Source organism: Eufriesea mexicana, unplaced genomic scaffold, assembly GCF_001483705.2.
Source record: "Eufriesea mexicana isolate 0111107269 unplaced genomic scaffold, ASM148370v2 scaffold58364, whole genome shotgun sequence".
Taxonomy (NCBI): domain Eukaryota; kingdom Metazoa; phylum Arthropoda; class Insecta; order Hymenoptera; family Apidae; genus Eufriesea; species Eufriesea mexicana.
In genome coordinates this window covers 9,550-30,448 of record NW_016963458.1, presented here as the reverse complement: position 1 = coordinate 30,448, position 20,899 = coordinate 9,550, and the positions used below count along the sequence as shown (strand labels likewise).

The 20,899-nt window shown below is 40.7% G+C and overlaps 1 protein-coding gene across 8 annotated transcripts in view; it reads left to right on the top strand.

Annotated features, from left to right (window-relative positions):
• The window catches only part of GluClalpha (glycine receptor alpha 1), a 36,063-nt gene extending 15,695 nt beyond the window's left edge, over positions 1–20,368 (top strand). For 3 of the 8 annotated variants that reach the window (XM_017910034.1, XM_017910035.1, XM_017910036.1), the window contains exons 5-11: positions 16,601–16,670; positions 16,757–16,910; positions 17,005–17,087; positions 17,280–17,414; positions 17,503–17,655; positions 17,955–18,235; positions 20,051–20,368. In XM_017910034.1, the coding sequence (XP_017765523.1) occupies positions 16,601–16,670; positions 16,757–16,910; positions 17,005–17,087; positions 17,280–17,414; positions 17,503–17,655; positions 17,955–18,235; positions 20,051–20,281 (1,107 nt within the window). In that variant the 3' untranslated portion in view covers positions 20,282–20,368. Of the gene's footprint in view, positions 1–7,324; positions 7,393–16,600; positions 16,671–16,756; positions 16,911–17,004; positions 17,088–17,279; positions 17,415–17,502; positions 17,656–17,954; positions 18,236–18,985; positions 19,022–20,050 lie in introns of all 8 variants that reach the window. The other 5 variants (XM_017910028.1, XM_017910031.1, XM_017910030.1 and 2 more) reach the window with 3 other exon arrangements.
• The last annotated feature ends 531 nt before the right edge of the window (positions 20,369–20,899 follow it).

Below are 20,899 nucleotides of genomic sequence, written 5' to 3'. Positions count from 1 at the left end.
GAGTCGGGATGAATCGATACAACGTATTAATCATGCATTTGAAAGTACGAAGAGTGAAAACATTACCTAGAGTTCATACGCCTGCAATTTAACGAGGCAATTGACTTCAGCAATTTTGTAATTAATAATAAAGTTAACGAAATACATTTTCATTCTTTCCTGAACGCGGTAATTCGTAAATGTCCTGTAAACATTGTTCACGAACACGATAGACACTATACGTCGGTGGACGAATCGTATCTTGTTGCTAGTCGTAAGTGGATTTTCGAATTTGATTATCTCGAAAAAGAAGCCGAAATCGAAAAAATTTTGATTTTTTCGTAAGGAACGATCCCCAGCTCGCTTTTACGCATTATTCGGGAACACCCTGTATATATGTATGTATATCTACACATAGAAGTCGAATCCGTTAGATAGAATTACCCAACAATTATGGAATTGATAATTGTTCGCTTTAAAAAAAAAAAATCAAATGCCCCGAAAAATCACAAACACACGCCTACACGTACTTATTAAATATATATATATATATATATATATTATACACGCTACTATGTGTTTTCGTAATTGTACAATCTGTATGTATTATAAATACAGAGATCGATATATACATATATATTCATGTACATATATACATACAGGGTGCTCCCGAATAACACGTAGGTGTGACACGAGCTGGAGGTGGGTCCTTATTAAAAAGCAAGAAAATTAAAAAGCAGCAAAATTTTTTCGATTTCGACTTCCTTTTCGAGATAATCTAGTTTGAAAATTCGCTTCGTGTTATTTCCACTTACGACCAAGTACGATTCGCCCACCGATGTATATTGTCTATCGTGTTCGTGAACAATGTTTCACCATTCTGTTGGTATGCTTCTGGAATTATCTGTACTTCAACACTCAGTTTTCGATAGTTTACCAGGATGACTTACACGAATCTGGGATACGTTGGTATGATCCGAGCTTTGGGAGTCTGTAACGGAAATTTATCCGCTGTCATTCGGTATTACAAGGTGCTATATCCTAATCGGAGGGTTCCCGATTGGAGAACGATACAAAGAAGTTTTTTGGAAAATGGTTCTTTCTAACCACAGCGACGTGATCGTGTGTCGTCAGCGAAGTTCTATCGAAAATCACGTTCTAGAAGACATTGATAACGATCCTAGACTCAGTTTACGAGAGTACAAGTTATCCTCGCGATACAACACTTGTGTGACTACAATCTATCGGACATTCCGCGATAATATATCCGAACCGTTTAACTCGAAATGCAAGCACGAAGAGAACGAGATTGCACATCGCGAATGGCTTTTTCTCATTGAATAATTCAATAATACGACAATCCACAAATTCTGTCAAATTTTATGCTCGGACGAAGCAAAATTCGCTAGAGGTGGTGTGATAACGTTCCTAATACGCACTTATGAGCACATTTTCAAGAGAGATTCGGTGTCACTGTTTGGGCTGGAATACTCGACGATTACACGACGATTGGCCCATATTTCTTGTCGCATGCCATGTAATTCAACAGGAGAATCTTATTTACATTTTCTGCGCGAAGAACTGCCAAGATTATTAGTCGAAGTGGCTTATTCTGTTCGGCAGCGAGTCATTTTCCAACACGATGGCATTCTGCCACGCTTCACCCGAGGAGTGAGAAACATTTTCAAAGAGACTTATCAATGTTGGATTAGTCGTGGAGGAAGAATTGCCCGGCCTCCGAGATCGCCTGACCTTACACCTCTTGATTTTTATTCGTGGGGTCATATCAAAGAAGAAGTTTATAGCAGAGCTTCAGAGTCGGGATGAATCGATACAACGTATTAATCATGCATTTGAAAGTACGAAGAGTGAAAACATTACCTAGAGTTCATACGCCTGCAATTTAACGAGGCAATTGACTTCAGCAATTTTGTAATTAATAATAAAGTTAACGAAATACATTTTCATTCTTTCCTGAACGCGGTAATTCGTAAATGTCCTGTAAACATTGTTCACGAACACGATAGACACTATACGTCGGTGGACGAATCGTATCTTGTTGCTAGTCGTAAGTGGATTTTCGAATTTGATTATCTCGAAAAAGAAGCCGAAATCGAAAAAATTTTGATTTTTTCGTAAGGAACGATCCCCAGCTCGCTTTTACGCATTATTCGGGAACACCCTGTATATATGTATGTATATCTACACATAGAAGTCGAATCCGTTAGATAGAATTACCCAACAATTATGGAATTGATAATTGTTCGCCGTTTTCCAAATATTCGCACGATTTCCGACTAGTAGCCTCACTTTTCTTCTAAGAACGAACTTGAAGTAAACCGTTTCCTTTTTTTCCGAATTTCCAACCTACTGTTCTCGTAAAAAGAAAGCGAAAAAGAAAAGAAAAGAAAACGAAATGAAAGAATGAAAAGAGAAAACTTTGCTCCGTGTCCCGCGTGTTTGCAGAAAATTTGTAGAATTTTCAGGAAATTTCCAAGTTGGTCGTGGATTAATCGATGACGATGATTAATTATACGAATAGCCTGGAAAAAAGTTCTTTCTACGATCGAAGTGTTATTCAGTGATACGATAGACGAGAATTTTTCGATCCTTTTAGTATGCAATAGTACATGGTCTGACACCGATTTTTCGCAGTTTTATAGTTGAAATCCTCTAAAGTCACTTTTCACGAGCGTTCTGTATGGTAATCGGATAGTATGCGGATAGACATTGAACGTTTAGTCGTACTAGAATCCCGGAAAATCTATATTCTAGTTGTCCAGAGAATAGTAGCTAGACGTGCAATGAATATCACGTACTATGTGTTTGTATGATAATACATACATATTAATGTATCATATTAAATGTATTATATACATATGTGTTCACTGTTAATTCGCTACATAGTATTCTACATAACGCTGCTCTTTGTCTCGCAAGAAAGAAAAAAGATACACATATATATAAGTACATAAGCCAAAAGGAAATGGGAAATTGAAGGAAAAGAGACGAAGAAACACACGTTACACGTTACACGTTTTCTCTTTACCTCTCTGTGTTGTTTCTCTTTGTGTTGTGTACCAGGCTCTCTCGTGTGTATTTAAGGCCCACTATCATGAACTTTTTTAATTCCACTGTTATACTATCTCGTATGTTATATTAAGCAAGCATATATTTTGTATGCCTAAGAGAAACTCGACTGTTACGAACAGCACGACTACAATTTTTCTAAACTAAAATCAATAAAAAAGAGATAAAAAGAGCAAAAATTAACACGAGAAAATATGGATCAAAAATATAAAAAAAAGCATTGTTAATAATAACGTCGTAATCGACAATGACGTCAATGATAGCAACAAAATGATACTTTCGCTTCAAATATTGAAATTTTTCGTAGGTATTAACAACGCGCGTTTTTATTTTACTTAAATTACTATCTGAATTAATAATTGGCAAATATCGTCGTGCTGCGCGTAATTTAAAAAAGAAAAAAAAAGAAGACCACACCACATACTTACTGTCGCTCACACGCTATTGTGTCGTAGATGATTTAATGAAACTTGACGTTTTTTTTCACGTTCGCATTCGTTTCTTTTTCCCCTTTTTAAATCACGTTCACGCGTGGTCCGTTCAAGCGCGAACAAAATGGCCGCGCGACCGGCAGCGCCACCGCATACTCACACACGTATTAACGATATTACGAACACCTCGAATTTCTTGTTCGATTCTTTACTCGTTTTATTAACCCTTTTGTTATTGTATATCGCACTCGTGATTATATTTACAACGGCTGCCGAGAACTTACATCTTTGATCCCTTATTGCATAAATAATTACACGCGTTTTTATTAGTTCGCGAAGATCGTTCCTCGGTTTCCCGCACACAGATGCGTCTTTTTACATTTCTTGCCGAATCTATGGGTGTTTTCACCAGTATTTTCGTTCAACGGGAACGCTTGACGAGCGTTCGTGTCGCTGTTACGTTATTTCTAAAATATCGTTGTCGTTCCTGTCTCTTCTCCCGTTAGACAGCTTCTTTTACGAAAAGTTTACACAATTTTCCCGTTTATCAGACACTTTGACGTTTGTGGCTTCCGTTTCGCCATTCGTTCGCTCTTTCGGGGCTGATTTACGCTTTTACGCCGCTTTTCGCAGGATTTTTTGGAAAGCACGCTCGAAGGTGTCGACTACGACGATTTTTCGGGCCTGAGAATCGGGGTGCTGGGATGTTCCCAGAATTTTGCCACGATTTTTCGACGATACAGCCGTTTTTCGACACTTGCAAGAAATATTTCCCAACTTTGGCTTACGATGCTTTTTTTCATTTCTACTTACAACCGCCACGATTAGATCGGACTTTTAGCCACTTTTACGTTCTTTATAATAATCGTAATTGTTTCGACAGATATTTCGTAGTTTTTGAATTTCGTCTTCTACGTGCTATAGCAGTAGAGCTGAATACTTTTCCTTCAAACTGCGAGATCCGTTCAACTGGTGAGTCATTCCTTTTTTATTTCTCGCATGTCTTTTCTCACGATCTGTCTGCGTAGAACGATTAGCCTCTTTGTCCTCTTTCTTTTTCCTCCATTTTCTTATCGAAATCGTAATTCTTCTTTTCACTACTTTTTCTTTTCACGTCGCAGTTTGTAATCGCAGAATTGCCATTTTTCTACCCGTCTTATATCAATTTTGTAGAACTTACGATGCTTCGGCTATTACTTACGACCAGTCTTTACGATCGAATAACGATATTTATGTCTCGCCCACGTAGAAGAACTTATTTCTTTTAATCACCCGTTGATCGATACTGTAAATACGTTTAATACCGAAATTATAATCGCGAATATTTTATCTGATCAACTTCCGATACGATTTTCTTATAATCCCGATTCTCACGACATTAAAAAATATATACGTGTATAAAATTAAATTTCTACTTCGAATCTGACAAACTCAATTTCCTCGCTCGCTGTAGCCTAGCAGTAGCAAGGAAATCATGTCTTTGTCAGTCTTCAAGCTACTCTCCAATCGTTTTGCTGTCTAAACTGAAGTTTAACGAGGGAAAATTTGTATCAAGGGAAAAGAAGGAACGAAAGAGGAAAGAAGCATAATGCAGTAAGGGATTAAACGATGACGGGGCATGCGTAGCATGTTGTACAGATGTTTGTACAATTTTAAATCATTTATCAAGGAAAGAAGGCGAAAATTATGGAGATAGGTATTAAGAATGTATAACATTAATCGAACCTACCGATTTCTGCGAAATGGCGTCTGCAGAGTTTAAAGTATGCGAATTTCGACAAACGAACGACGAAACGACGATGGTTACGGTGGAAACGAAGTCGTGGCAGAGAGGTCTCGTGTCGCCATGAAGCAGTTTACCATGGATTAAACCTTTCGCCCGTTGAACGATTTTCAAAACGTTTTACCATTTTTACGATGCTTTCTCTTGTTACATTTTTCTGCATTCTTTTCCGTATCTTTTTCGCGTTACCCCTCGTTACACGATTTTTACTATGTTTCGAGCTACTCCGACACCGCGTGAGAAATCTGTTGGATACGCGTACGAGCTTTTATATTTACCCTTCCTCGTGTCCCCGTGGCAAATTTCTTGCCAGCGGAAGCATTCGGCACAGAATTTTAGAAGGCCGTAGAAAATTTGTTTGGAGAAACGAATCGCGATACTTTTGACGATTCCAATGGTTCTCCTTCGTTTCTCTATGACCTGCAACAGAAACAACGAAGCAAGGATCGTTCGCTATCACCGTCTGGAAGCTGCTTGAAAGATACGAAGCGATCATTTTCATCTCATTCCTCACGAGCTATATATCGAGTACCTTCACAAGAGTTCAGTCCATCATCCATTGTCAAGAGATTTTTCCTTTTGTTTCGACTTCGACTCGTTTACCATCCTTTCAGATAAGCTGCACATCGTCGCTGAAAGAATGTTACTGCTTACAATTGGACAATGATCTTTTTTGTTCGTAGCAATCGTAGAGAATAGCGATCTTCGTGTTTGCTATCGATTGCAACTCGTTGCCGTTTTCGATTGTCATTGTACCTAACAATCCGGGTATCCCCCGATCTTCAACGTGCGACTGCGATCGTGTTTTCGTCTCTTATCACGATTGGACTTTGCGAAGTACTTTATCTATGGGACGACGCTAGACTCGATCGATCGATCGCGATAGCAAACGTAGTAAAGACTATTTCAAAATTCAATAGACGTAAGAGTTGCCACTTTCATTCAGACTGTGATTTTAACCGCTGCCATTTCTATTACAGGAGAAAGAAATTTGTTCGAAAGATTTAAGCAATGCACGATACTAACTCGGCTAATTCAGATACGGTAATCTAAAGTGGAACCGTGGACCATTGATCCAAGAAGAATCCACATCGTTAACGCCTAATTGATAAGTAACGTTACGTGAAAAGAGTCAACGTTTCTCCACAGAAGCGTGAATTAATACAAAAAATAACCACATCTCGATCATTCCATTAAAACCATTAGCATTCATCTAAAATGTATATATTTCACCCAAAAGACAATCCCTTGAACTGCGATTCTTTATCATTTTTCCAAACTTTTCTATTCTTCTATTTCTCAAAGAAATCCGTTTATTTATCGCGTAAAGTATAGAAAGATCGTTCGTGAGAAGTTTGGGAGAATTTTAAAAATTCGTAGTACGCCGGTATACCTCGGGTATCGGGAGTCGCCATGATTGCGTGTGCCGCAAGATGGTGGCGAGCCGTCGCACAACATAACCTCACCGTTTACTTTGCAATTCGATTCCCATCGCATTACGAAACGCCTCATCGTGGAGCATTAGCTAGCTTGGATGTTTTCACGCGCACAGATCACACTCCCATGGCATTTCATAGTCATCTGCCTGTCGTACACCATCGGAGGAACGATACTTAACGGGCAAGCGATCACGACGACTCGTTAGAACTGGTCGAAAAGAAGAAAAGATTTCTCCGGCCTCATTTTAGCTGCACCGATCGATACTGGAAACCGTTTCGAGGAAACTTTTCCCACGAACTTTTCCGTAGAAAAAAAGAGAAAGAAGACGAAGTCAAAGAGTCAAAGAAAATTCCTCCTAGTCACGATCCCAGAGACTACCATTCCCTTCTTCACTCACATACAGCTCTTCCACGCAAATGAAAATAAAAAGGTTTATCCCGGCAAGCAGTGACCGAATTACGAATCAAAAGAACCAAAAACCAAAGAAAAAAAAAAAAATAAAATGCAAAAAAAAAAAAATAAATCCATGCAAATCTCGGTAGCACGGTAACTGATTTTTAATTAATCGATTTGTTTTGTTCTGTTCCGGTCGACGTATTAGATGAGCCGACAAATGTGATGGTCAACTTCTTAATCCGCTCTATCAGCAAAATAGATGATTATAAGATGGTGAGTGCAATCTAAGTCAATCATCTCAACAAAAGGCCTATATATACCAATCTGAATATCCACACATTGTGTATATCTATTAATATTTAACGTCACGTGTATATGATGCCGTAAGACTTGCACTTGTTTGTACTTGTATTTGTATTACGTGTGGTGTGTATATATATATACGTATGTGGGGTGCAGCTTCGCAAGTGATACATACATATAAATATATACACGATGGATAAGCCGCGCTAACAGTTGGATGTGTGCTATCAGTCGCACCTCGTTGATTTTTCTCGATGTCGTTGACTGTCATGTTAATATATATACATAAATATATATATATATATTTACTATAACATACGTATGCACGTATGCGTGCACGTGTACATCTGTGCGATCGGTGTACGATCACACACGGATATACGCGTGTATCCACACGTGTACACGTATATTCGTATATTTGATTGTTTCGGAACGTTCGATTTTTTGACTATGCTGGTCGTTGCAACCACGTCTGTGCCTTGTTGGAATCTTTTTGCTAGAGGGCCCAAGAAAACAGAGGCGCGACGGATAATGAAAAATCAATGAAACGATGCATAAGATATAGACTCGACCCGTGGATTGCTTTCTTGTTTGACCTTCTTTTCATCCCTTTCGATCATGCGTGCGAGCGATCGTGTCGAACCTAATCGGTAATACTCGATCCCCTGTCATGTACTTTTTCTTTCTACTTTTTTCTTCCCCTCTCGTCCCTCCGTTTAATTCTCGGACTAGTCAGTCGGACTCCTTCCACGAGCATAATTCGCTCGAGATAATATCGGCCCAGAAAGATATCTCCGGAGCAGTGTGGATCCAGAGTACTTCGGATATGAATGTCTGTGAGATTGTCTGGCATTTTCGTTCGCTGTTCTCGGCTCGTGATTCCCTTGCAAAATGTGCCTGAGTGAATTTCATTTGCTAACAGGAGTGTTTTCGTTCTGTCCGACTAACCGTCGTGTAATTGCTGCAAGTACAGAGTTTTCGCCGAAAGCTCGCCTTTACGTCCACTTGGACAGCCCTACGCGAGACACAGCCTGCTATCGATTACCGAAGAACGGCCAAAGAAACGAGCTTTTCTACCGAAATATCGTTTGAGGAGATATCACTTGAAACTTTCGGAACAAGAGCGTGGAAAGTCGGCACTCGTCGAGGAATATCTCTTGATGGGCTGTATTATCTTAAGGACGAATTCTCTCCAAGCTCCATCCCCTCGTTCTGTTCTTTTCACCCTTCGTGCGAGATCTCGAGGGTCACGGTAAAAAGAATGTCGATCCAGCTTCCAACGCAAGAATACGATCCTTCGTACGCAGGCAGTCGAAGTCGAGAGTCGAAAGTCGAAGCTCCTTTAATCACCCCTCTTTTACGCCACCCTCTATACTTTCTTTTTCTTTCTTTCCTACTTCTTTCCACTTTCTTTTCTCTTTCTGTCTTAATTTCCCCTTTTTCTGTGTGATTACTAGAGCCTGGACAGAGCAATCGTTGCGGAACACTTGGAATCGTCGATATCATGATCTGCATCTGTCATTTTGTCCGTCCGATTCTCGAGCCTTGCGTGTGTCCTTGTTGTCGGGAACATGTTCGAAACGAAGGGTGCACCTTGATTGTTCAATTTGACGACACTAGTGTCGGGAAGTTTCAAACGATCGTCTTATTCCAGCTCTAGTGATGTTCGTAATTAATATTATACACTGTTTTGCCGTGTGTTGCTTTTGCATTGCGGTTTCACCTATCGCAACCAGAGAAATTGCAACGAGTTGTTAACGTAACGGATGCTTTTTGTTTAAGAGGAAAGGATTAGGGCTAAGCAGACGAGGAATTGATAACCAATGGTCACGTGATAACGAGCTATCATTCGCACATTCGTCGGTACGTTTTAAATAAAGGAACGTCGAGTTAGAAATAGACGAAAATGAAAGAATGGGACGTTTGAAAGTGCAACTTGTAACGCGCGTATGACTCCTATATCGATCAGGATTTTACTTAATTCTCGAATAGCTTTTTCAGAATTTCCTACTCTTCGAAAACCGATCTTTGCGAATTATCGCGAATTTTATTTTTTCAAAAATATTCGTAAATTTGATTTAGCTCGCGGATATCTTCTCCCCCGAATATTCGCAAATTTCATTTTTCTTGTAAATATCTGTTATTCACGAGGTTATTCACAAATGCTTACACTATCACCAATGCTTCACAAAGTACTATCTGTGTCTCACAAATGCTTTTTTTTATTTGCATTCAAGAATATTCTCACGTCTTACTCCACTTCCGCGAATGTTTTTCCACAAATCGTTCTGCCTTCAATTTTATTCGCTTCGTCGGTATTTTCTTCCGACTTTGCTCCGCGAATTCTTCCCAAAGATATATTCTCCCGTGTCTGGAAACAACCCCCCAACGCTATCGATGCTCGTGCATCCTACGCTCCTTGAGTTCACGCGTCGTTAGGTTCTCGCATTCCGTTCCAATATCTATCGTAAATAAATATCGCGACCGTGTTTGCCGATTTTCCAGCCCGGTATAACGACGAATAACGTATACGCGAACGCTTGGCACGGTTGCAGCCGGGTATAAGACGTGCAAAGATTTAATGACTTTCGACTCCGAAGAGAAAGTGGTCGATAACATCTCTCGGCCTGCAAACTGCTCCTTAACATCGCAAACACGCGGTTGAGTCTAAAGGTGACGATGAAATGAATGATAAAAATCGACTTCATCATGCAAGTCCGAGAGTGGTCTTTTTTTCAAACCTGATTCAATCTTTCGGCCTCCAGCTTCTCTAATCGTCGCGTCGCAGAGCATGATGGAACGGAAGCAATTATACGATATCGAAGCGGCCACCGCCGCCATTATCGACACGTACACTCGTACATGAAAGTGTTCGAAGATTCATATACGCTCAACGTGTCACATATACGCGTTGAATTGAAACATTCAGAGCAATAACGATGCGTTTAGCAACCGAGAAGAAGGTTCGAGGATTATGCCAATAAAATTAAAAAGCTATCAAAGTTATAAGCTTTGCGATTAATCGCAAGCAGGTTCCATTCGAAAGCAGCGCGATGTCAGTCGAGAGTACCGTTAAGTAAAAGATAAGAATTTTCTACCGAACTCACTAGCGCCACCACGACCTGTAACTCCAACGAATGTACTCTAACCAACGTATATCGCGCCGGATCATTTTTCAATTTTACTCACACAACGTGGACGTTTCTCTCCTACTATACGTTGCTCTGTATCGTTTTAAACGTTTCAATTCGACCTGTATACCTCAACTGTTGAACGTAATAAACGCGAACGTTCGAATACTTTCGCGCGTGAGTGCATATGTCTCGAGACGACGAAGAACCATTGTGACTGAATATGACACGGATCGTGCATACTTGTCTCTATCTTTTTTCGCATCTTTTTTTTTCCTTTTTTTATTCTAAAATTGCATGTTACGTTGTACGCTACCGACGAAAAGTTTCGAAGTGCCGGAAAGGATTTCGAGACCTGCGATTCTTTGTTGCAACGCGAGCCACGAACGCGAGATGGCGAACGGAGATAATTACGCGACTGTGCTCTACCGTTTCATTGTCTTATCGGATTGTACGGAGTATACTTTATCAACCACTAATCCGAAGGTTCCTCGGCTATGCTTATTTTTCGGGCAAATTTATCACGAACGCCGATGCGAGAAGAGGTAGAATTAAACTCGACGTATCTTGCTTCGTTGGATCGTAAGATACCGTTTCCAATTAGCATCGGGGATAATCAAAAGAGAATTGTACTGCTTCCAAACTTTCTGTCGGTGGTGTATAATATATATGTACCCTCGTTCATAAGTATTAGGACGTCTATTTACTGGCTTCATGCAGAACGCGATAGTCGGTCCAAGCAGCGCGGCAAGCTGTGGATTTCGTATCGAAACGCTAGTGAAACTTTCCCAAAGATTTATCTGCAGAACTCACACACTTCGCGGCTCTTATAATCCTGTTCTAAACCCCATTGAAAGATCACGAAACTTCGAGAACTCTGTCCAAAGTCTGAATCTAACCTGTGGAGTCTGCAGCATGCGTGGAATGGAATGACTACAAGTATAATAGAAAACCTAGAATATTTCTGAGAAACAGCGAAATCGATGAAAGCAGTGATATGGAGGATATGGATGAGGATAACGTTTGATCTTGTTATACGTGACGGTTCTGTAAACTCGATATAAAATTCGAGAAAAGCGAATTTTTCAAGATTCTAATAATTTCCTAATGATTTTTCAGGTTTACCTCCTATTCCATCAGTGTCCCGATACTTATGAACAGGGCTCTGTGTCCCAGAGGGTAGCCCGTCCTCCTGGTCCATTCGTCTGTCTTTACACCCGTGTCTCCTCTTACCTGCCTCTGTTCTCTGTCTGTCTGTCCGTGTTTCGCTGTCGTCCATTCGCCACGAGAACACGAATCGTCGGGAAAAATCCCCGAGGACCCGAATCGAATCTCATCAAGCCGTCGATCGGTATTTATCGGTATTTATCGATATTCCTCGGTATTCATCGGTATTTGTCGGTATTCATCGGTAGGCAAACCTTCATATTCGACCGAAAATCGTGTCATTCGCGAGATCTCCAAAATGGAGGACCTACTTACGTCACGATCCACGCGAGATATCGTGGGATCTCGAGGAAAGAAGTTTGCGATGACAGAAATTAGCATTAACCCATTAACAAATTATTTTTGCAAGAATCGCATGTGTACCACAAAGATCCCTTATGTCAAAGAAAGGCACGCGAATCTTCTGCGAATATTAAAATCGCTAATTATCGCTTAGTACCATTTTCTAATACACGAACAACTTATCGCGTTCCACTATTCTCTGGAAATTATATTTCGATAATTGATCATCGAAAAGTAATATTCTCCGTAGAATAGTTCGCGGAGTTAATATCCTCCCTGGAACAATCTTTGAAATACATTTTCCAGAGGATGATAATATTCTGAAGATTAAGTCCGATATTAATCCCGGAGAACGTTCTCTGCGCTTTTCTTCCTCGCACATCCCGCGATATCGTTCAGGATATCGATACCCAACTTCACATCTTCGAGAATCGTAAACACGCATCATCATCAAGCGATTCATGATTTCACAAGTTCATCGGATGTTCCCTACGAAGGAAAACTGAGATTAGGTCTCGACGATGCATCCAAACCCGTGTGAATCCCAAGTTTGTACGAAGCGACACGTGGCAGCAATTGGAGCAAAAAAACACGATGAATAAACATAATCTTCGTGAGAAAATTACACCGTTCTCTCTCTGTTTACACCGAGGAAAGAGACATTCGACAGGCAAATCACGCGAATATGCTTTAGCTCGTGGTTATGGGATCTAGACTATGTCCAGAAACGATGGATTCTCGTCGTTTAAAAGGACGACGTGGTATGCGAGTACCCCCTTTCAGCCAGACGATCTTCCTTTTATTCTTTCAACATCGTTCATCGTCTACTTTTTTCTCCTTGTTTCACCCTTTCTTTTTCTTTTCTCTCACCTTCTTTTCGTTCGAATTCTGTTTTCTGTCACGCATAGCTGCTACGAGAGAAATGTCTTCCAGTCTATGATAGCGAAACGTAGGAAGGTACTGCGTTACAGACGGCACGCTGTGCGTTAGGTTCGCAGAGCTTGCATTCGCTATTGCGACGCACTCGGAAAATGCGGCAATTTCCCGTCGAAACGGCCATTTCTCTTTTTCCTCCGGCGTTGTTGATTCGTCGTCGACGTCGACGCGTCCAATCGACGTTGATTAATCACCGTTGCATCGGAACGGTCTCTCTTCCGCGCAGAGCCAACGTTGGTCCCTCGATCACTTGGCTTCCTGAGTCGCAAAAGCGTGGAGAATTCGCCGTTACACGGACTTGCGACGCGGAATGAAGCGAATCGTAAATCACTTTGCACGATTTTCCACGATTCCCTACGACCTGCGTGGAATCGCTCGATTTCAACACTTTCACCACCGTTCTAACGTCGAAACGTCTGCGAAACGGGAATTCTGGAAGGAGGGTGTCGGATTATTGGCTGACTCGTACCACTTGCGCGTAATGTATTCACGAAAGCGAAAGCGAGTCGGCTGAACGAGCTTGCAAGATATACCACTTTTGTAACGTCAGATCGATCGGAGGATTGAATAATTAAGTATCGTCTGCGAACAAGGAACCGTATCGCCTGTTTATTTTCCACACACGTACACACATATACAGACCGAGTGACGATTGCGAAGAAGGAGAATCGATTGATACGTATCGAAACGAGAGAGTTTCTTTAATCTCGGAAGGATCGATAGAAAGCACGATGAAGGATGGAGAATAACCCATTCTTTCCTTTTTTCTTTTTTCGGAAATTTCCAGCGAAATTTTTGGGACCGAAACGACTCGCCATAGGAGAAAAAGAAATATATATGCACGTATATATTTCACTTGACTATTGGTTATCAATGTTTTTCCAATCTATATGTATACTGGAAGAATCGAAATAGTTTTGATTTTTGATACATCTACGCGAAATATTCCCAACGAAACCCGTCGAAAAAACCTGTACGATTATTACACGTACCGGAAACAGGAGTTCCATGAGTAAAAGCAATTCCGTGTGTTTGCGATTTTTTAAACGCTTTTTCTACTGCCTCGTGGAATACCCTGCAGATGTTTTTAAACGAAATAAATAGAGCGAACGAAATACGTATTTTCACGGTACTCTGTAAAAAAGTACCGCGATACACGTGGGGGATGATCGTTTTTTAAAATCGACTCGGTGCTCGATACCGGAGGGTGAGATTTTTCCACGATCGCGATGCTCCTGCGATCTTCGCGTGTATTTTGCGCACGAGATAAGCTTTTTGTCCCCCCGACTCACCGACACACAACCATGCATATTCGTACGACGAGAGAGTCACGCGAGGAGCGAGTAAATGAGAGAAAAGAACGAAAATCGTCGGGAGGTTTGTGGTTCCTCCTTTGCGACATGTTGCTCAATTTTCAGAAACTCTCGCGGATAATGGTAAGTGTTCGCTACCAGGAATTAATCACCGAGAAACGAGCGAGAAAACAGAGAAAGCTAAGCGAAAACACGATAGACCGTTAACTATAACGAACGGGTCGAACTCGACCCGAGAGGCGACCAAAGAACGATAGAAAAGAGATAGGAACAGATAGCAGAAAACGGAGAAAGAAGGAAGAAAGGTGTGACGAGAGGAGAAACAGGAAAGGATCGGGTCTAGGTTTTAATTTCCGTTCGAATCGGCCAATCCGAGCATACGCTGCCAAGAACGAACGAAAGCGTGCGGAAAATGCGAGAGAAGCGATATCGTGTAACGATAGAGCTGCGAAACGAGAATATTTTGGACGCCTTCTAACCCCCCTTCCGAGTAAGATAGGAAAGCTAGTGAAACGAGAGTGAGAAAATAGAAACTAAGTAAAACAGGACGCCGTGGACGTGGACAGGTCCAGCCGGGAAAAAGTGAAACTGTGAGCCAAGCATGCATGCGATTGTTCACTTGCAATGTACATACGATACATACACGTGTATATACACATATCTCTCTCTATTCTATCGATAGTTCCGGGACGTATATGTGTATATAGATACCGTAGTTACTCTGTCTCTAGCTGGAACCACTGGTAGTTACGTAGTTAGCTTCGATGTTGCTTCGTTGCATGCCTCTTACATTTGCTTCAGACGCGGTGTATACAACTATACTTGAACATCATTGTTTGTTCGTCCACCCCCGCCCTCTTGCCCCTGCTACCCCTTTTCTCGGCAACGAGACTTTTCATTCCAGCAAGATATCCACGCGGCCTTGATTCTTTAACGCTCCGTGGTCAAAAAAGAAGAGAGAGAGAGAGAGAGGGACGAGGAAAAAAAAAGGAAAAATTTACCACGACCTTTCGTCGTCGGAGCAGAAGTGCTCTTTGCTGACGAAACGACCTCTAAAACCGTCCAGGGTTAATCTTTTTTCTTCTTCCGCCTTTTCTCTTCTTCTTCTTCTTCTTCTTCTTCTTCTTCCACGTCTCTCGCCGGCCCTTATCCTTCCGGTGCCTCGGAGAAAGAGCTTTTTAAAGCTGCACGTGTCCGCGTGAAAAGATAGCTTGGCTACCGAGCAGCGAGAAAATTTCGGATTCTTTGATCGGCAAGAAGAAAATCGAATTCGAGACGGAAGATGGACCGTCGAGTGGCTGTGGAGCGTTAAAGGGTCTCACGAGGTACCTCGGTACTTCCGAGTAGGTATATAGGATGTCACGGGGTTGCGAAGGTGCCAATATGGCGTCTTTGCTCACTCTCTTCTAGAGAGATTTCGTTCTGTTTCTTCTTTTGCTTTTTCTTCCTTCGTTTTGTAATTTTCTCGCTGGGATCGACGGGATCTCACTCCTGATCGGTCCTGAAAATTTCGAGTTCAGTTTTCTCGGCCATTTTCGAACACTCTGAGACGACGATCTTAATTACTGACCCCGTACACGTTTTATTTCCTCCCTTCTTAAAGAGAATTCGATTAGAAATAGGAAACATTGATCAATTATACGAACTTTGCTCGAGTGCTTGAAGTTAAAGTAGCGAACTTGTGAAAAATGAAATTAACATTCGAGTTTATTATGGACGTTAACCAGGTCAGTAAATTAATTTCGACGACCAAAGTAATGGCCGATAGATTTCATTTTCTTTTTTACGTACATCTGTTCCTTCGGCCAATTTTCTTCGTATATGAAACGAAGATTATATAATTTGTTTTGTTCTGTTGGCCTTTAAATTTGTTAATTACCACGAATTGTCAATTATTTGCGTAAATGATTTATTTTCGCTGTATTAATTCGATTAATTTTCCCTACTCGTTGATTTCCGTAGATTAATTTCACGACTAGAAAGTGGCATAGAGATTTCATAGCCGACGTAGGAAAGAATAATTAAAATATCGACGAAAATTAGTCATACGAGGCTTCGTTAAATTAACCCCTTAAAGATCGAATTATTCTACAAAAAAATCCGTCAAAAATCCTCGAATTTTTTTATTATCAGAAAATCAAAATTACGGAAAAGATGATATTTATATAAAACACAAATACACGCAGTTATTTATAATAACGATCATTCCGAGCATAATTTATTTGCTATTCATCTTTACACGGTCACGATTCATGCGATTAAATCATTCCCATTTGTTTCTCTCTGCAGGAGTACTCTGTACAGTTAACATTCCGGGAACAATGGCTGGACGAACGATTAGAATTTAATGATTTTGGAGGTACGAAGAATTTTTCATTTGTTCCGTCTCACCGTTTCTAAAGATTTTCATCTCACTTCCATTCTATTACACGTTTAAAATTGCAGGTCGTCTAAAGTATTTAACATTAACGGATGCGAGTCGCGTTTGGATGCCAGATCTGTTCTTTGCGAACGAGAAGGAAGGTCATTTTCACAACATTATTATGCCGAATGTATACATTCGTATTTTCCCCAAAGGTTCCGTTCTATACAGTATACGGTAATTATGATTAATACCAATGTACTCGAAGAAATAGATGTAACTTTACAGCTGCCTTTGGAATACTAAAACATCCTTGTGTTTCACGTTTCAGGATATCTTTAACGTTATCATGCCCGATGAATTTAAAATTGTATCCCTTGGATCGACAAATTTGCTCACTACGTATGGCAAGCTGTGAGTATTAGATTTTTACACCATACGTATCCCGTATAGATTTCAAACTTAGCCGTAGATCACTGAAACTTTCTCTCCCATTCTGTAATTCTTGCTAACGTTTCTGTCACTGGACCAACTTTAAGCATTTTCTGAACGATCCAAGTAATTCGCGAAGAGAGACAAGTTAACCAGGGGATTTCATTTTTCCAGATGGTTGGACAACCGATGATTTGGTTTTCCTATGGAAGGAAGGAGATCCTGTTCAAGTTGTTAAAAACCTACACCTGCCTCGGTTCACGTTGGAGAAATTTCTTACCGATTATTGCAACAGCAAGACAAATACTGGTCAGTGAGATCCTTCTTCTCTCTAATTTCATTACTCTCATTTAGCTAGCTATATGTAATGTTAACAAGAGATCTGTAAAATTTGTAGGCGAGTACAGCTGCCTGAAGGTTGACTTGCTGTTCAAGAGAGAATTCAGTTACTATCTTATTCAAATCTACATTCCCTGCTGCATGCTTGTCATTGTATCCTGGGTATCGTTCTGGCTCGATCAAAGTGCTGTACCAGCTCGAGTTTCACTGGGTAAACTTCAAGTTAAAATTGCCTGTTTTAATTTCGATTTTAATTCCGTCAATTATAATATCCGTGATTTGATTTATAGCGTGTCCCAAAATTCACGCAAGATTCAAAGTGTTGTCAAGGAAAAAGAAAGGCAGCTGACAGTTCAAGGTTAGCAAAAATGGATGGGAAGGAACAACGCGTCTTCATTGTTGAGCAATATCTACAATTTAATAACCTGTGCTTCCTATCAAAATTGTTTGTTGCGTGAATTTTGGGACTTTGGGAATTCGTTAATCCATATCGGTGATTATCGAAATTAGGTGTGACCACCTTGTTGACGATGGCCACGCAGACGTCAGGAATAAATGCCTCACTGCCACCAGTCTCTTATACAAAGGCTATCGATATTTGGACAGGCGTGTGCTTGACTTTCGTATTCGGCGCTCTCCTCGAATTTGCCCTAGTGAATTATGCATCTCGGAGCGATATGCACAGAGATAATATAGAGAAAAAGTTTTCACCGTCTGAAACGGAACAACCCAGCTCGATGGATCTGCCTTCTGATCAAATCGAACCAGATAACACGTCGAATTTCGTTATGGTCAGTATCCAACGATATTACACCCGTTCAATGTTCGTTGCACCTTAAGTGCTTCTTTTAACGCCTCTTTCCTTCCCACCATTTTCCCTTCTGCTCTCCGATCTAGATGAAATATCCCATGCCTCTTATCCTCGAGTGTATGCAACAAAAATTGATCCTCGAAGAGGGAGGTAATTCCACGATCCTTAAGTAATTCCACGTTATTAACGTTCTATACACGCGATGCTAGACATCGATATGTCTTGGTCCCTTTCTGATGAACTCCTTCTTCCGATTCCTAATTAAAAATAATAATTCAGAATCTATAAGTAACGTAGTCTCATACGTCTCCATTTTTCTTCTTTATTTATCTTTCTTAAATTCGAGTTCTCAATTGCTATATTCTTTGTTACATCTTTTCGTAATAGCAATATTCGTGGCTGCTTTTACGATTATTTTTTTGCAATTTTAATTATCGCGTGTTGGGATCTTTGTTGGACTCTTCCTGATTCTTAAGCGACTATTAGAGAAACGAGATTTTTCAATCTTAAGCTTCTTTTCATTTGTTTGGTAATTATTCTGTACTTTATTAGCTACTTGTAAGGTGTTTCATAAAGCATAGAGCATTAATCGTAATACGTTATAAAATTTTTTTTTTTTTTGTTTATAACAATATAGTCGCCTGAAGCGCGTAACATTGAGAAATTCTGACCTAGCTGTCATAACGTACATTTATTCTATTATTTTACTTTTATTATTGTAAACTGCTAGACCGGATATGATGGATCACTTCAACATTCTCTACAGGTAAATAATTCATTTAAAGTCTAGTATTTTATATTTAATTTGATTTTACATTCAGTAATGTGACTTTCAGCGTTTGGTAAATAATTGAGGATTTTAGAGATATATTACGTGCTATAGTTTAATGGTAATGAACATTATATTTTTACAACAAATGCCTGCTACATTATCTAGCTAGTTAAAAGTTGTCGTTACATCGTATCAGAAAGAAAAATGTCCATTTTCATACACTTGCAAAGATACTTGTCAATTTGTTCAATGAGAATTTATTTAACGATCGAGAGTAAATACAGAAAGATTTCTTAAAGCGAGTATGTAATATTTTCGTTCGAGTTAACTTTTCCAATCATCGTTGATCAAAGTTGGATGTGCGCGTAGACCACCAGAGTACCATTTGCATGATATTTATACGATCTTAGATCATCCGTTCAGGAAGAAATCTATAGAGGAAATATTCTCCACTCGTGATTTAGATTACTCTTTCGGCATCTCTGACCGTTGTCCACGTTTTGTCGCGATACGTTTCACGAATATCGGAAACCAAACTACGATGCGCTACGATGCAAATCGAACGGGAGATACGAGAAAATAGCAAACACTTTGGCCAAAAAATTGCACAACAGTTAACTCTAAATGTTCTTTCCATTTCTATTACGATCGAATATTCTCGATAATTAAATGCGATCTTCCTTTCGAAATGTCACTATTACTCAGGGAAAAATATATATCGTTCCTTGTTCCTGTACAGTGATTCGTTGACGCGTTGCCACAAAGCAGAACGAGCTTCTTCACGTCTTTCGAGTAAAAATCGGGAAGAAAAATTAATCCTGCAACGCGTGAATGAGTCACTGTGAAAGGAAACTTCCAAAAAGTAGTATTTCTTTTTCCAATATATATTTATAGAAAAAAATAAAATAAGAAAAGAGAAAAAGAAAAAGAAAAGAGAAAGAAAAAGACGCTGTGAAAGTAAAAAATAGATTGGCAGAAAATGACGCGCGACTAATACCCGGACGTCGTGATAATTTTTTTCAGAAACCTCTGGTCCGACAGCCGGACGATACCATGTCAGATAGGATGCAGAACTGCGATTTACATATGCAACCACGAAAAAAAAACTGCTGCAGGTCGTGGCTGTCCAAGTTCCCAACGAGGTCCAAGCGCATCGACGTCATTTCACGGATATTCTTCCCCATCGTATTCGCTTTCTTCAACCTCATGTACTGGTGCGCGTACCTGTTTCGACAGGAGGAGGGGGACGAGTAAATATCGACGAGGAAGCGCTTGGAACAAGGAACGTGGCTCGCGGCCATTCCCAACATTCTCACACTATTAAACCTCATCATCGTTCACGATCTCGTCACCACCACCACCACCACCATCACCATCACCAAAAACCTCCACTGTCGTGCCAATGTCGACTCCACCATCACGGTCACCAACACACTACTCTGCAACAGCCACAACAACACCTGCAGCAGCAAAAGCCGCAGCAACAACAGCAACAGCAACAGCCGCAGCAGCAGCAGCAGCAGCAGCAACATGAACACGAACACGAACAAGAACAGCCGCCGCTGCCGCCACCACCGCCGGCACCATCGAGACACAAACACCATCATCGTTACCACATGCATCAGTCGCAGCAACCAAGATTAGCATCTGTCTCTCCGTTGCGCAACGTCGCGGATAGCTGTCGATATTCACCAAGGAGTACACGGCACTCTTGCAAAAGCCCTGCGAGATCCTCGCCCTCACCCTCGCCCTCGCCCTCGTCGTCGCCCTCGCCCTCCACGTCTCGCAGAGCAACCCCGTCATTACCCACGGCGACTGTCCGATCGATACCACCACCCCAAAGCAGCCGCCATTTTCAACGACTTCCGCTTC